Genomic DNA, 18,302 nt, shown 5'->3' on the forward strand with positions numbered 1-18,302 from the left:
ACAGGGCTGTATCTCCTAAACCATGCGTCGTAGCGCAAAAATAATAAAATGTTCGTTCCTCTGTAAGAGACCCTTAATTAATATTAAAAAAAAAACCACAAAAAAGGAAAAAAATAATAACAAAAAGAACTTTATAATGCTGTATCTCCTAAACCGTACGTCGTAGCGCAAAACTAAACAAATTTTCGTTCCCCTTTAGGAAATCCCTTAATAACATTTAAAAACACACAAGAAAAGAAAAAAAAGAAAAAAAAAAGCAAAAAATTTTTTTATAGGACTGTATCTCCTAAACCATGCGTCGTAGCGCAAAAATAATAAAATGTTCGTTCCTCTGTAAGAAACCCCTAATTAATATTTAAAAAAAAACTAAAAAAAAAAATTAAAAAAAAAACTTTATAATGCTCTTAAACCGTGCGTCGTAGCGCAAAATTAATAAAATTTTCGTTCCCCTTATGAACCCCACGCACTGAGTAACCTATCACATTAGGACATGAAACAATCATCATCATCAATTTTTATTATTATTTCATTGCATGTTTAAGAAAAGCACTATACATACCTCGGCGTGAAAAGGGGTTGTCGGCCTCATAGATTTAAAGCCTATAAATAATAATAATATTAGGCGGTTAATAAACAATAAATGCTTCGCTGCTTTCGCTAATCTTGGTGTTATATTTTTTATAATATTTTTATTTTCTGTGTGACAGCTACTGTAGATGGCGCTGGAGGAGTCTACTTATTTACTTACCAAAAAAGTCAATAGCCTCAATCGGAGCACGATTTTTTCTTAGACTTTACACATCCTAGGTATATACCTACATATAATCTATGAATCTTTGGTAAGTGAATATAACTTAAGTCAAGATAAATTGAGGTAGGTGAAATAAAGGACAGAAATCGTTATTAACGTGTTTAATCCTCTCTTGAAATAAACTATAACTTAAAACCATTTTATAATTACTTACACTAATTGTCATTTTAGTCAATATTTCTCCTTTTCTTTACTTTCACTAGTTGGCGCTTCACTGTCTTTCTTCTTGGTGGGCAGAGGTCCATGTTTCCAGTTGGGAGGATAGCCGTACTTTTTGACATCGTCCCACCACTGAGCTTCTCCTTGCGCCCAGATGATGTATATGATGTTGGTGATCACTAACACCGCGAGACATACCCAGAATGCTATCCGCCATTGCACTAAGGTCGACTGTAAGAAAAATAAACAAGTTAACCACAGATATTTTCTGAAGCATTCAATATATCAGTTGAGGCTCGAGGCGTGAGTTCACATAGGTATATGTCGAGGATAAAATACTTTGGTTTTTGTGCTCGAGTTAAACACATAGCTTGTACTTTAATTACATTCGTAACAATCGTCACTGAACTAGCAGGCCAATTCGAGTTTTTGATTCTGTCGACGTTTTTGGTTGAAGAAATATCACTTTTGACACTGACCGATCAGTAGGTATCATATCGTGAATATCTACATAAACCTCGATCGAATAACTACATAAACCTCGGATTGGACTCTAACATTGATCTATGCGGAGTTATGCGGTACCTACAGCCGTTGCGACCAGTATAGGTTTTTAAAAATAAATAAAATACATTATTAATGCAACATCTAGTACAGACAAAATAAAAAAAATATATAATAAAAAAATGTACCTAATTCAGCCCAAAAGCGAAGAAGCTGATAACGGATAAATACCTAATAACAGTTAACAGAAAAAACAAATTACCTGTGGAGTCAAAAGGCCAATGAGATACGGCGTTATAATGGCAGATATGGCTGCTATGCCGTTAACCATGGCCGTGGTGGTGCCAGCGTAGTTCGGCGTGATGTCCAAGGCGTTGATCTTCATGCCGCTGTAATACGCGCCCATGAGTGTCATGGCTGCCACGAACCAGAACACGGCCAGCGTAGTATCGCAGCCGGAGTACGAAGCCATGATCATGCAAATACCGGGGCCCGTCGCAGCTGTAAGAAAGGGATGACTAATATATGATATATCAAAGCATTAGACATTCATTTTAAATGCTTGATTGTCGCCACCAACCTTTAATGTGTTAAAAATTTGAAGATTGCCAAAATTAAACAAGTATAGCCGTTAAACAACGTTTACACTACGACACTATTAACTGGCCTTTAGTAAATCTTATTACAAAAAACCGGTCAAGTGCGAGTCGGACTCGAGTTCCAAGGGTTCCGTACATTACTCAATTTTTAACAATGTATTTTTTTATAGGGAACGTGAATGAAATGTCTTTAAAAAGCAACAAGCTAAGTAATTAAGTCCGACTCACGCTTGACTGCACATTTCATTTCATTTTAATAACAATAGACTCAATACTTTCGCAGATAGGGGAGGGGGGGTCGGACGGACAGACAGACAGACAGACGCAGGAGTGATCTTATAAAAGTTCCGTTTTTTCCTTTTGAGGTACGGAACTCTAATAAATATACAAATATTGAGTTGTTGACTTAACCATTTTACTCTTAAAACAAAACATTTGAGTTGCAAAATCCAATGTTGGTTCTAAAAGTTCGCCAAGTACAAAAACAGGTAAATAGTTATACCTAAATAATAAATAAAATATTGTTTAATCAAAAGACTACGTACCGATTGTAGTATAGATTTTTCTTGCATTAAGAATACTGTGATATCCGCGTTTGACACAGAAGTCACACAGCAGACCGAAGAAGAAGGCGGCTATCCACATAGCGATGTAGGGCACGGAAGACAACACCCCAGCCGCCTTGATGTTGAACTTCAGAACGTCCGTCATGTACTTGGGGAGATCGGTGACCATTGTGAAGTATCCCCAATCGTGTCCGACCTGCCAGTTAATAAAGTAGATTAATAAATATACCACATACCTAGCTATGCGTGTGACTGTGTGACTATTCAGTTATTCACCCTTGGGTTGATAAACAAACCCCTATTTCATTGAAAATTAGGGTTGGCGAAACTAATTCTTGATTTATTTTTAAGCAGCTCTATTTATTGTGAATTCAGTGAATGTATATTTCTTGGTAAAAACATAAATTAAACAAATTACCAAGTGTTTTATTTATTTTTCTGCTTGGGCAAAGTAGGGCACCAACTGAAGTTCGGGTTCTTTACGATAAATAGTTTTATCAACGCTTAGGTAATTTAGAGTTTGTTGGTAGAGCACCCCTTGCTTGCCAGGCAAAACCTGGTCGCTAGTATGTAAATTATTCATCTAGCAACAGTTATTCATCAGTCAACTGGATGATCACCTGAGCGATGTCTACCTTATAGTTCTTCTGAGACTTCAAGGGAAATTTCAATGACAACTTACTCCCGCAATAATTAAAGCCCACAATGGCACGGAGCGCAACAGCGCCTTCCAAGGTACTGGGTCTAACTCGTGTTCAGCGGTGCTGATCAGCGATGCTACATTCTCGTTTAAGTACTTCTTTTCCTTGTCGGATATGTACGGGTGAGTGTTAGGCGTGCTGTAGCAGAGGACAATCTGAAATCAACATCATCATGGTTACACTTTAAAGCAGAAATATTTATTCATAAAATTTGCGAAGGTGTACAATTTAATAGAACTCTAAAAGCTCCATATCCCAAGGCAATTCAAGTGTCTCCGATAGTATCATTCAGATACCAAAAAACACTATCATCTGATAGCTGACGTCAGGTCATGGTCGTCAAAAAATAAATCTAGGTTTAAGTTGAGTACGTACTTGATCTTTTTCTGATATCTGTTATCTATATAGGTAACAAGTATATCTATATTGTCACTTACCCAAAGAGCAAACCAAATCAGCCCCAAACCTCCGAACAAGTAAAACACGTTGTCCCAGACCCCGTCGCTTAAAACTATTCCAGAGAAGAACGTTCCAGCAATGTTTCCAATCTGAGCACCTCCAAACACAATGGAACCTATCCTCGCACGTTCATTCTTTGGAGCCCAGCGGGATACCATTGACATTAGTGCAGGCATAGTTGGACCCTAAAAATAATAGCATAATTACTTATTGTCACTGTAATAAGTATAGAGATAATAGGTACGAGTATTGAAGAAGGCCATAGGACACTTCTTATTCTATTTTATACGGGCAAAGAAGACGGTAAAACTTATTCTCCGACTTATTATTTGTATAATATTATATGGCACTTACTTCACCAAACCCTTCAATAACTCTCAAGGCGAACAGTGCCGGTGCTCCTCCCATTTTAGTCACAACAGGGGTGACGAATGTGCAAACTGCAGTAGAGAGGAGACCCAAGCCGAGAACCCATTTGCCTCCGTACCGCTCCGCCAGCATACCCCCCGGAATATGCGTTAGGACGTACCCGTAATAGAAGGCGCTGAGTAGCAAACCTTGGGTGGCTTCGCTCCATTCGAATAAAATTGCCTGTAAATGTCAGAGATTTGTGAAAAATAAAACTTTTCTTACAATCTCGTGGAAAAAGAGAGCTTATGTTCTTTGGTGGGCTCTAAAAGCGTAAGTGTAAATAAGTAACATGTTAGTGCGAGATGCGCTGACATTATTCAATGCTTTTACTAAACGTATAAAAACGCTTTAAGTGAAAAAATCGGTTCCGTTTCGTTTCCTCAATCTATAATATAACGAAAATGAAGCTAACTGTCACGATTTGATTATAAAAAAACTATGCGCCCCTGAAAAAAAAATCATATAATGAAATATGGGATTTCCAAAAGGTAGTCAAAATGTTACGCTTATACCAAATCAAACTTCATGTTATCGGTTCACGTATTAAAATAAACCACCGGTAGTTAACGATAAGACAGGCTTATGAATAATTCCTCTGTTAGATATTTATAATGTACAAAAGATGTCTCATTTTATTACTGTGTTTCTCGAGTATTATTTACCTACTCTTCGACAAGTCATTTTTAAGACGCTGCGACTTTCCAATCTTGTGTTGAATATGCGGCAAATACCTAGTTTGAATGCCATATCGCAACTTCTGTATTTATTAATAGAAACTTTTTAAATATCAATGTTTGATCACGACTGTACTTATGACAAAAATTCGCAGTGTAATGATTTGAAGATGTTTTTAGGGTAAAAACGGGACCCTATTACTAAGACTCCGCTGTCCGTCTGCCCGTCTGTCCGTCTGTCTGTCTGTCTGTCTGTCTGTCTGTCTGTCTATATGTCTGTCTGTCACCAGGCTGTATCTCGTGAACCGTGATAGCTAGGCAGTTGAAATTTTCACAGATGATGTATTTCTGTTGCCGTGCCGCTATAACAACAAATACTAAAAACAGAATATAATAAATATTTAATTGGGGCTCCCATACAACAAACGTGATTTTTTTGACGTTTTTTGCGTAATGGCACGGAACCCTTCGTGCGCGAGTCTGACTCGCACTTGGCTGGTTTTTTATGCTTGTCTAGGATGACACGATTATATAGGTAGGTACTCAAACGCAGCGTGCGTAGTTATTTGATAGTCGTCATAAGTATATATTTTATCTCGTCGAAAACAATATCGTTTAGTGCTTTATTTGGATCATTTTGTATTTGACTGATTTTATCTAAACTTACTTAGTCAATTTGTAGTGAACATGGAACATACATGCAGCCAGTATTTTTTTCGCCAGTATTAATGATTATTATATCAGACATCTCGCTGGCCAAATATTACAGGGTTCTATGTTACATTTTCAAGATAGTTGAAATTCGACTTAATGTCACTATGACAATGTTCAAATTTCAGTTCGATAAAAGTGAAACATAGAACCAGCGATCTGTAGTCTACTGTTATACCTAAGTATGTGTCTTCTAACATGTTTCTCAATTCAACAAAATTTCGATATCTTATTATATGTACTTACAGGTAGTGAAAATGGACAAATCATAAATATAATAGAAATTTATTTTCAAGACCATTACTATAAGCATTTTGTAGGATAATTTAAGCTTAGTAAAAAATGTTTAATTGAGGGGCATCAATAGTGGTTTATCAAAAATCAGATAATATTACTTTTATAAAAGTAGAGGTATTAAAAACATATGCTTTGTACAATTTTTTTGTATGCGGCAAAATACCTATTAGTACTTTTGACCTGTCATGTTCAACAGGCGTTAAAAATATTTTTTCAGTAGAATTTTATAGACACTACATCATTTATTACCTACCGACAATTGTCATATTCTCCAAATATAGAGATTGTAACTGAGTTTGATTGTAGGTACCTCTCTAACCTCTTAATTGAAAATAAACAATTTTTTTTATGTGTAGGTAGTCCTAGAAATTAAAAAACAAGATGAAGAACATTGTGTCTAATATTGTGGCTACGTCATAATTGTTTATACGACAACGGTTTCACTCACTTGAATTTTTAGTCGCTATTGGCGACATGTTTCGGGCCCGTCGGGGGTCCTTCCTCAGGCTCGAGTGCTGTGCATGTGCATGCACATGTCGCCAATAGCGACTAAAAATTCAAGTGAGTGAAACCGTTGTCGTATAAACAATTTAAAACATGTCTCACGAAAGTTTAATATCGACTACGTCATAATATTTGTAACAAACATAAACTGTGCAAAGATCAATACATAATTATTCTACCTATACACGTTCACGTGCGACACTTCACGTTAGGCTCATCACCAGACATCGTACATTTTCCAGCAATTTGGTGCAGCAGAGTGGGGTTAACGGAATTGGTATAAATAATTTCAACCCTAATGATTAATTAGCGTTAATTACGTTAATATTAACCTTAATTTACCATTTCAGTTAAAATTATCTATACCAATTCCGTTAACACCACTCTGCTGCACCAAAAATGCTGGAAAATGTACGATGTCTGCTCATCACCTATATATCTTGTAGGTTTGGTATCAAACAGGAAAAACAAACAAATATGAGTACCTGCATCTTAGACTTTACCGCAATTTCAGTCATAGTGGAAATAACTGTTTACAGTAGGTACATAGTTTTTCCCATTGTCACATTCCCACAATATTGATATTGTGACTAACATGAATTAGGACGTAAAAGATAAAGTAAATAATAAAAGTTTACTTTGTATTTGTAAACGTGGCTCGTTTTTCAGTATTTTGTTGTAAATTTCATAGAAACGTGACGATGACTAGAATATTGACCGAATCTAAATACAATAATGTAGGTAAAGCACGACCAGAAATATATTATTATGATCATTGTCAAGAGGGCGCTGTAATGTTATTCTCATGTTTAATTTAGTTCAAGTGAAATTCCGCAATATGGCGCGTGATATATTACTTGTCAGGCTTTAAGTATAAGTACTTGAATGCCAATGTTTTCAAACAAAAGAATGTTATTGTGCTTAGGCGGTAGCTGTAGGTACCTAAATATTTACATAATCTATCCGATGTTAATGATCTGTTCAGTAAGTACCTGATAAATTCAAGTTGACTAGACCTTACGTCTAAAATATTGTCGTAATAACAATAATCAAGATGATCTGGCCAAAATTATAGGTACTTATACTTAATTGTGCAATCTTGATTAAGTACAATTATATAAAGCTACCGCCGTACCGCACATTTTGCAAGTATTGCATAATAATATGTATTATAATATAATATAAATTTCTGAAATAAATATATTTTGATTTTTTAGATTTTTTTATGACCGTTATAATTATTTAATGTAGGTACAATGAAATTATTTTTTTAGTAATTTAATACAACAAAACACACTCTGAAGCTAGAAAAAAGCATACAGTTACTACATATCTACTCTAGTTCCCCATATCAATTCTAAGGGTATGGTTTTCGTAGGTTTACACACTCAGCCCGATTCTAATTTTAATAAACATCAACAATTAGATCTCGATACGATATCGATCGGATCTGTCAGTGTCACAAGTGGCGTTTTTGTTTGAAGAATACTCGTATTCATCTGATACTCTATGGATAGTTAAGACTTCTAATCTCTAAAGATGACTTACCTCGCTTTGAAGGTATGTGTCCGCAGTCGTATTCCCTGACACGACGGTCTCCGTGCTTGGGTCCGGGCACGCGTTAGGGTCGTAATGCGGGTCGCCCTCCACCGCCGTCGTCTTTCTCACCATCTGAGTGATGGCCATGTTGAGACACACCCGCATCGTGTAAGCGTTGGCGATCGCCAACAGGGCCATGATTGCGAACACATACCGCTGAGGTATGAAAAATACTGAAATCAATACAATGTATCATCGATGGTAAATGGTATGGGGACATATAAAATAGAATAGATTTCACGTCTCTCCTGTGCACCCAACACCCATAAAGTTAAGGGCTATAAAGACTAATTTTCTGACTTAAGAGCCCATCAACGTGCACACTAGCGCCAAAGCTAAATAATCGTGATTATTTAAATTTAACGAAAGATATTTAATAAAGGTGGCCGCTACGTACTGTATTTTCTATTTAAGTACCTTTTGAATACCTACATCAAACTAGTTATTATGTTGCTGGATTTGTCGATCTATGAACTCAAAACAAAAACGGCCGTTTTAACTTTGGACGCATAGATTGACGAATCCAGGAAAATAAAAACTAGTTTCATGTATTCAACGGTTACTTAAATACAAAATGCAGTACATAGCGGCCCCCTTTTTTGAATATCTTTCATTAAATTTAAATAATCACGATTATTTAGCAGTGGCGCTAGTGCACGCTGATAGGCTCTTAACCTGTGTGAAAAAATCGTTGCTGAAATGCACAGAAGATGCACCAGAAAAATATTTGTATACAATACTACAAGAACGTGTAGAGTAGATATACCTAGTTGTGAGTTGTGAAATAGGTACTCAGTTATTTCAAATAAAATATCGAGGTGATTATCAAAATAACTATTCCAAATTTCAGGTACCTACATCAAACGGTCTTTGAGAAAAACGCATTTAACCGATTTGCAAGACCGAAGTGATCCCATAAGAGCACCGTGAACAAAGTTTTGTACGGTGCTCTAAAAATAGTATCGTGTATGATGTGGTTTGTAATCGACACTATAAAATTTTGTGTCTAGTTTTAGTTAGTGTCTAGTTCTACAAGAACGCGGCTAGGTACTGGTTATTAATTTACAATTACAGTGAAAAATAAAGATGTAAGCGTAAAAATAAAATGTTAGTGTTATTTACAATAATATCGTAAGATGAATAATTTTTATGTAATTGATACATATCAAATCAATACTTTATAGATAACAGGATTCTGTTTTGGGATAACAGGATTAGGGTTACAGTGTATTGTTGTTATCTATTGTCCACAAGGGAGAAAACTTTTGTTTTAAATATGTGAATGACCCAGGTATGGCGTTCATACTAATGGCGTTCAGATCTTGGATTCGAATCCTGGTGAAATTCATTTGTGTGTTTATGAGGAATACTTGTTCCTGAGTAATAGATGTTTAAAAATAATTTATTTTATATAAATACGTACATTTTGACAGGGCAAGCCTCCAACCCGTCAACATGTTGAAGTTGTACCTAGAAACACCATAAAATTAACTCATCACAATGTACTACGACAGAGGCATACGGTTCCAGAGTACATGAGGCAAGCACTCAAGTTTATCACAGATGTTAAAATAAATGTGTATAGGTGTTGACTATAGGACGCGCACTGAAAGATAAAACGCTGTGCAGAGTTGGTTCCTTGTTTTACAGCTTAACGTCTTGTCGTCATAGCCCTGCGAGCACTATTACTGGTACTTTAATTTCCTCATTTACGCTATTCGGTCACGATTTTTTCTCAAATAGTTCGCTTGCGCGGACAGTATCAGATTTCGGCTAACAAAAGTGTTCAAAAAAACATATTACGCAGTAGAGGGAATTTCCTAAATATGACTAGGCGTTTAATGTTGACATACCTTAGGTGACTGCTATTGTAAGAAGACCGCCACCCTTGAGCCACGGCACCCCGCAAGCTGATCGCAGCCAAGGACGCTCACTACTTATCTAGTCATCATAATTTTAATGTTAGACACGTTCAATTTAATGTCTAAATATTTTTATTTTTATTACTGATACATACTTAATTTTGTCTCCGCTAGAACTTTGTTTTTTAGCTACGATTAGCTATAATTTTATCATAAAGTAGACTGTTGATAATGCCTCATGAAATTAAGTCCGCCATTTCTATAATACGTTTTCCATTTATGATATGAAGGTTAAACAAATATTGTATTAAACATTCTTATGTTTCATATAAATCATAATATAAATTCTTATAGATTAGTGATAAATATTTATATTGTTACAGATGTAACGCATAATTATTTTCCACTGTATTTGCTCGGAAACGTTCGTATTTGTCATGCTAGGTACTTCAATCAACCTCAAGTACTTACTTTTTGTACCGAGACTGATTGAAATAGCAAGACACGTTCGTAAGTTTCCGTGAAAATACGATACAAAATAATTATGCACTACATCTACATACATTTAATATTATGATATAAATCTAAATCATATAGATACCACCGGCAACCATGACAGCTCGTATTCTCCTGGTTAGAACTAGAGTATTACAAGCATAAAGCAATTGAAAAATTACTTCCAAGCAATTTATTTTAAGAATAGCGTCGGGGTCAGGTGCGTCGTTCGCGGCAACAATTGGTAGAAACGTTCTAATAAAAAAAAATATTACCGTAAAACGGGGTGAGTAGGTTTCGCGGGGAGAGTTGGGTTAACAATCTTCCAAAATCACCTTTGTATGGAAACCCCAAATACGAGGCACTACGGGGAGAGGTGGGTTTTCCTCTTTATCGTCAAAGTTATGAAATGGAACTACCCAAAATAAAATAAAAACTAAAATACAAACGTCCGGAACACTTATTATATACACCATTCAATTTTCATATGTAAAAATAAAATGTTATCGAGGTTTGAATTTCAGTTTTCACCCTACTCACCCCATTTTACGGTATAAATTACTTTACGCGATATACTTAATCCGTTAATTTAGTAATCAAGAATCTAAGGAAATTACATTTATTTACATAAAATATATAAATATACAGTGGTACTACTAAACTAAATTAATAACTAGCTAGATTTAAGCTAGATAGATAGTGAATCTCTAATTCATTTCCCAAATCGCGCCGTAATTTTATTTAAATCGAGGCATCGTACCAAGGATGCTGGCGGCGTTTCCTCGGAGTATCACAATGCTGATACGTTGTGCGAAGCCGGCCAGCTCGCTGATCATCAGTTACGTTAATTTAGTTATATTTCATATAAATAGGTGCATAAGAAAATTTTATTTTAATAATAACGAGTACCTAAAATATTAGAAGTAATCAAGACATTTAAATGAAAAACTTTTACTAACCTCGGACACTTAATATATCAATTAGGTACTAAGTTTTTATTGAATATTTGAACTCCCAGAACGCCGAGCACAACAGACCTACTAACTTCTTGTTCGCAAGAACTTCAGTATGTATCCTTTATCAGCGCATGATTGACGTTATCACCGCTCACTTTCGTTGTCTTTTTGAAATATCAGGAATTACCTAATGTGTAAAGCTTACCTATCTTCTCGAGAAAACAATAACATTAACCTCTTCAAGAGCACTAAACACATATAAATATCATACTCGTATGAGCTATGGTAATCCTTAAAAGATTCAAACTTATACAGCTTCTATACAATGATCAGCAGAAGTATCTAAGCAGGTCTGATGTTGAATATATGAATGAGCACAGCTTTACTGTTAAGAGTAAAAGAGCGTGAGTAAATCATTTAGAATACCTCAATCGCTTATATATTTATTTTCTGCTTAGGTACAATGTAAAAAATTGACATTAGCAATCCACAGTTAGATGACAACCAAACCAAACCGAACCACCCCGAGTTCAGAGTTGAGTTTTGGTTGTACCAAATGAAATTATCGAATCAACACTTGATAGAATCAACATGCAATAAAATCTACTGTTGATTTGACGTGGATGCGAAATCTGACAGTAATTGTACATGTCGAATTTGGCCCCGGTGTCTATAACATTCAAAGAGTGCTCTCAAATATTTTTTCTTTCTTCCAACTTCTGGACCATCACATCATTAAATCTTCACTGAATGCGATCAAGTTCACGTCGTCACTTTTGACACATATCGTATCTTTAGCAAATTTTTGACGTCTCTTAAAGTTCGAAACAGTATAACACTTTAAACTCTCGCGTTTTGTACACATATTTAATTACACAAACGGGTCTACCGCGATTAGTTCCAAACAGGCCGTGTGTCGTATGCGGCAAACTACTTTGATCATTTTTGGATGTCTCTTTATCTGTATTTCCTTTGATAATAGCAACTTGAACTAGTAACTCCGCCTATATTTATTTTATATTTTAAATAGGCGTACAAATTGTTTGTTTTGTTCATACAATACCTACCTACCCTACCTACCTACCTGTACCTAGAATAAGTCATAATAGATATTCTTTGTTTGTTTTTGGGGTGTTGGGGATTAAGTATATCCTGATCCTGTTTTTTTTTTAAATCTTGAATCGCTATTTCATAAAAGGGTCAAACAGATCACTGTGTTATGTCTTTCCTGTAGACATACACAAGAGTTAAGGGCTATAAAGGTTAATTTTCTTATTTAACCCTTATCCACGTGAAAAGGTCCTCCTTTTATTTAAAGAACTATGATTAAATCATTGCTTACATGCCCACAAGCTGTTAACTATTGCCCACAGGAGAGAAAAATGTGCTGTTCGCGATAACACACTAGTTCTCTAAATAAAAGGAGGACCTTTTCACGTGGATAAGGGTTAAATAAGAAAATTAACCTTTATAGCCCTTAACTCTTGTGTATGTCTACAGGAAAGACATAACACAGTGATCTGTTTGACCCAAAACAACAAAATAATAATCGGTTTAGCCGTTTTCAAGATATTGGAAGACACATTCTAACAAAAGATCCTATTACCGCTAATAATCGTATCAACTTAAGATACTTATTTAAATTACCTATTTAAAGTCAGTAAAACCTTCGGTAAAACGTCTGCTGTGTATGCTTTCTACACTCAATCAAAAGGAATAAACTGGGACCGGTAGGCACCAAGCTCCACTTCTGCTCCAGATTCTCCTACTATCCATGGGGCTATTCATCAAACTGAATACTCGGGATTCTCAAAGGTCGGCAAGGCATAGGCCACATACTTGCTACTTCAATGGTTGCTTTTGTCCATGAATGTAGATAACCGCTTCCACTGGCGGCTTATTTGCTACCTAAAACATTAAGAACAATATTTCGCAGTTTAGATCTACTTCACCATGCGACGACAGTGAGACTGAATCCTGGATGAATCTCAGTGTAATTAGCAACGCGATTACGGAATGTAACTTTCATAGGACTACCTGCTGACCTTGGATTATAAATAATTTACAGTTAGACCAAGAAAAGTCTGCAACGACTTTGATAGCATACGCAGTGCAAGTGTTATTTATACGTAATAATTTCACAGAAGTTTGACGTTTAAAATAACACTTCCACTGCGTGTGCTATCAAAATCGTTGCAGACTTTTCTTGGTCTAACTCTATACGATCTCCTCTCCTGCTGAGACTTCGTGCAGCTTACCTAATCCTATAGGTACTTGAATGATTTATCTACTCACGGCTGTCATGATAAAATAGTTGTAAACTAGCGAATTCATTTTTTTTATCAAAGACACCAGCCATTGACAGAATGATAAAAGTAAAGGTGACATTCGGATCGTGACTGCAGAATTAGGTACTGTTGTCAAGGAGATTGACAGCGACACCGTCCGCGTCAATGCTGCAAGGCTGCAAGTGCTGCAACACTAGTTAACATTCGTATGGCAACTGTTGTTGACGCGCTGTGGCTGTCAATTTCCTTAGCAAAATGAGTGACGTTCGAACGTTCTAATCGCGGTGACTGACGACACTCAAGCTTCAACCCCGCAGCCGTAATGCAGCTGCAGTTGCAACCCGAATGTCATCTTAACGCTGATGTAGACATAATCAGACAGAATGTAGCCTTGAGTACCTTAGCACGTGGTAACTTGCGTCAACGTTTGCGTAGTTGTAGAATTGTAGATTGATAAGTTGTAGTAGATAGATATAACGAAAAAATTGGCCAAGACCATGTCGGGCCATACTGTGTAGGGTTCCGTAGTTACCATTCTGTCAGAATAGACTCAGCGCTGTAAATTAGCAGAGATATTAGTAAGCATAAGGAAGTACCTTTGCAGCGCTTTGTACGTAACTCAAAAACGGGTGAACCGATCATGTTCGCTATAGTTTTCATTAAAAGTATTTATTAAGCTCTTGTTTTACGATTTTCTCCATTTTTTTTTGCATCGATGGTTCAAAAGTTAGAGGGGCGGACACATATTTTTTTCGGATCGATTATTTCCGAAAATATTAACTCGATTAGAAAATGGTTGTTGGAAACGGAACTCTAGAGGTACCTAATTTAAGACAGAATTTAACGTGTGCTTACAATTTTGAGGTACGGTCAGCAGCATAAGCAGCCACTACGGACAAGAAGTGAGATAAACACGACACGCTCTTACTCCTCGAAAATAAGAGGCTAAAATACTTTTGAACCCCTCGCTTCCTTAGAAGCTTCTTATACTGACTGTACTTGCCCGTGTAGCTAATTCCGATATACGTACAGCGAGCTGCAAAATTCCAATGACACATTATGAATGAACTCATTTATAAAGTGACCATGCAATTTTGGCGGTTGGGTGTAGGCACCTACGTCTTAAAAATATCTTCCAAATAAAACACATTCATATTATGATAATAAGGTTTTTTGTTCGATTAATGCTAGTTTACAATAAGATTACTTTACCATTTCATATAATTAATTAATTAATTGTATGTTCACAATGTACAATGTGTAAATTTTGTCTTAGAGTTAAATTCAGAAACAGTCCGCCGGGCCGCCGCCGGCCGCAAGGGCACTTTGAAATAACGCGGTGAACTCATTTGGCAAAATGTTGATAGCCAGCTTCATACGAACACACTTCACACAACGATCAAACGTTCATTTTCTTAATATAAAATTCGAAGTAATAAGTCAAAGGGTGTGTTTATAACAACTAGGGAATGCTCCTGGTATTGATTTAGTATGACTAACACCTGAATTTTACAGTTCCAGGACTGATTTTGTTTTGTAAACCAATACCGGGAGCACACCAATAACAACGCAAGCTGCGAGCTCTGCTCTTGTAAACATTATTCCTTACACAATAAAAAACGTAGGGACAATGGCTCGCAAAAAGCGTTGATATGCTCAAAATAGTAAATCACCATTTGAAACCTTTTTCCATACCTATTGACTAGCAACCTGTATTTACGTAACACCACTTTAAAACATCTTATCTTGTTAGGATTTAGTTACAATCATTGGAACGTGCAATTTGGTAGTTGAAAAAAGGTATCTACTTAGTGGGTTTATAACAATCGCTTCATTAAACCTGCTACACACTACAAGGTAGTACACACAATAAATAATCATTTGTTTAATAATCATAATTATAGTTTCCAAGACTCGTGATTTCCATACAAGCAAACCTTTAGTCAGGTAGTGAAAACTGAAAACCTGATGCAAAACTATGGTAATAGGCAAGTATTAACTAAAAATAATCTTGGAGACATACTAAAAATATGAATAAAGTAATTTTAATTTCAGATTAAGACGGTGAAGTTCTAGATAATTTTAAGTTGTAAATCATTAATAGTTGCCGAAACTTATTTTGTTTTGAGTAGGTAGGTAAAGAAGCGATTGAAAAATTGTAAAAAAAAAGTAAATCGTTATACAAAGTTAAACTATTTAATTTACGGACACATCCTGGACATTTCAACAAACCAGTTTTAGAGAGAGTGGTATGAAATAGCCAAAATATGAAAGATCCAAATTAATTATTTCGGAAAATTTGTACAAAGAACGTAGGTATTTAAATGTCTTTTTTAATATTTACTATTAACGGGGCAACAAGTTTATTTAAAGTAAAACAGGAAAAAAAATACTATGCAGAGAGTTGATTAATGGTGGAGTTCTGGGCTAGGGCTGCGGGCTGCCCCGTCGTCAAAGCCTAGGATTTTTTTTTTGTAGATTTAAATCTATGTCGTGTCCCGCGGATGCACATGCTTGTGGCTCTGATTATTTAAATGAGTACTCCATAAAGTAATATATTATGTCTCTCTCATGGCACTCTTCCAAAGTTTTACCTCAAAGGTAACTAAATTTAATAGTTACGATACTTCTGCTTGCTAATTATAAGAATCAATTTCAGCTACTGTCACTTGATTCCATGTCTTGAGGCTTAATTGCGAATAGGTCTCACCGATGTCAGTAGGTCAGTACTCATAGGTAGATAGGACAGGTACATTTCGCTGATCACCTATCAAGTTATCAATATTGAACTTACTGACGTAAGCGATACCGTTCCTCAATTACGTAGCACCACTAAGATATAGCGAATGGCTTTCCAATAGCAACAAACATTGAATTAATGCATATATATGTTAGTCTGTAAGGTATTTATAATATGGACCTTGTTGCCTGAATTAAATTTCTAAATAAATAAATAAATATAGGTAACTAGCTCACAAAAAGCCTATATGTCAATGCCTTCTTTTAGCATGTAAAACCGGAGAGAACCTATGTACCTACGTATAACCTAACGCTGCGTATAAATAAATATACGTAAGTACACAGAGTTGGTACTCATTTTAGAATTCAAATTTTATGGGACCACATATGCGCGCAATTCAATAACAGATACATAATAAACTAAAAGTTAGGATCTCTAAGATTGTGGTAAAGCGATTTTTAATGTAAAATTTAAGGTTTTTTAGCTTCCATCCGCAATATTTCCACTATTATAATGTGATCCATTCATACTTTAATATTTGAAAAAATTTGAAAAGCAGCAATTTACTTACTGGATAAAGATAAACTGAATCTAAGTATTTCTATATTTAAGTATTGCTTTTTCTGGCTATATTATTGCATAATATAGGTACCCCAATGTTATTGCACGATGTACGTATGTTAAAGTACAACATACACACATTAAAGGCGCCATCGAGTAATGGCACTCTTGACATGAAGATGGTTTTATAACATTGCAAATATCAAGTTTTATTTATAAAACAAATATCGTATTATAAAGGGGATTGGAATAAAAACGAACTGATATCATTATCACAATAATAATTCATTTTAATTTGGAACGACGGGTTTCCAGTTCCAATTATTTTATTCTAATTTAAGAAAGACGAATAAATGGATCATGCCATAGATAGTGCCTTTATTCGATGCTACATGTTACACACAAGTGACAGATAGTAAATAATATTAAAAGCTTAGGCAGTGTATCGTCATAAACATTAATCATTTGATGACTGGTCGTATGAAAGTAAAGGGCTCTGAAACGTAAATATTCCGTTTATGTTACACAGTTAACAAAGCGCGCAAAGAGACTCCAATAATCAGGATTTATATGTACGTTGATAAGAGATATTTAATTTGCAAACGGTAGTAGGTAGATTGCTTATCTAACCCAATTATTGGCAGCGATGAAAATCCACACCAAAAATTTCAATAATTACCACAAGTAATTTTCTTCAACATTCCGAGCATAACCCAAAAACTAGTTTGTTATTAATTTTATTAAATACTTTTATGAACCAGTCGCACAAACTTTTTTATTGCTATCGACTCTCAATTTCCAACTACATATTATTTGGATATTTAAAAACATAATGTTCATTCAGTAACTCGATATAAAAATAATTGTATGCGTCAATATCATAGGTATTAAGACATTCCTTGTCTCATATTTATAAGGACTACTTACAGAAATGGTTTTATATACAATGGTTCCAAGTTTGTATAAAAATTGTCAAGTTCAGGTTACCCTGCGATACAGGATCCGCTACCAGTAACAAACTTATTACACATATTAAGCAACTTGCCTACTAAAGTATCGTAAATGATAAAGTAATATACATATCTCCATTTTATCGTTACCTATTCGTTAAATCGGTAAACTTTATGTAATGATGAGAGTTCTTAAGAACATAACCGCATTGACAAGCGCCTGGACCTGAGGGCCTATCGCGAACCACGTTCGACGTGTTGCCTCTCTGTCGCACTGTAAATTCGTACGTTAGCGTGACAGGGAGGCAACACGTCGAACGTGGTTTGCTGTAGGCCTTCTGATTTCTGAGTGCTGCCAGCTACACCGAATATACCTCTGTATTCATGGGTCAAGAGTTGTCGTTGTTTCTATATCTGAACCTTGTAGCATACCAGTGCTACCACTTTGTGTACGT

General features: G+C 35.6%; 1 protein-coding gene across 2 annotated transcripts; it reads right to left on the reverse strand.

Annotated features, from left to right (window-relative positions):
• Positions 1-920: 920 nt before the first annotated feature.
• On the reverse strand, positions 921-11,390 carry LOC134791460 (putative inorganic phosphate cotransporter). Of its 2 annotated transcripts, XM_063762490.1 has the most exons (9): positions 11,312-11,390; positions 9,419-9,465; positions 7,945-8,168; positions 4,154-4,390; positions 3,778-3,984; positions 3,322-3,495; positions 2,619-2,835; positions 1,737-1,975; positions 921-1,201 (listed from the first exon to the last, which is right to left on the reverse strand). In XM_063762490.1, exons 2-9 carry the CDS (start codon positions 9,450-9,452, stop codon positions 983-985), a joined length of 1,551 nt encoding a protein of 516 aa, XP_063618560.1. In that variant the 5' UTR covers positions 9,453-9,465; positions 11,312-11,390; the 3' UTR covers positions 921-982. The 2 variants fall into 2 exon arrangements, with proteins under 2 accessions (XP_063618560.1, XP_063618559.1); XM_063762489.1 differs by lacking the exon at positions 11,312-11,390 and having other exon boundaries at positions 9,419-9,570.
• Between the last annotated feature and the right edge of the window lie 6,912 nt (positions 11,391-18,302).

The sequence above is a fragment of the Cydia splendana genome, chromosome 6, assembly GCF_910591565.1.
Source record: "Cydia splendana chromosome 6, ilCydSple1.2, whole genome shotgun sequence".
In the NCBI taxonomy this organism is placed as follows: Eukaryota; Metazoa; Arthropoda; class Insecta; order Lepidoptera; family Tortricidae; genus Cydia; species Cydia splendana.

What these genes read in the sequence shown, in the direction of transcription:
- LOC134791460 (XM_063762490.1), bottom strand. Translation starts at nt 9,452, where the DNA reads ATGTTGACGGGTTGGAGGCTTGCCCTGTCAAAAT. An exon ending in TGATTTGGTTTGCTCTTTGG is followed by an intron (nt 3,496 to 3,777) that starts GTAAGTGACAAT and finishes TGTTGATTTCAG; the next exon opens with ATTGTCCTCTGCTACAGCAC. An exon ending in TTGGCCTTTTGACTCCACAG is followed by an intron (nt 1,202 to 1,736) that starts GTAATTTGTTTT and finishes TTTTTCTTACAG; the next exon opens with TCGACCTTAGTGCAATGGCG.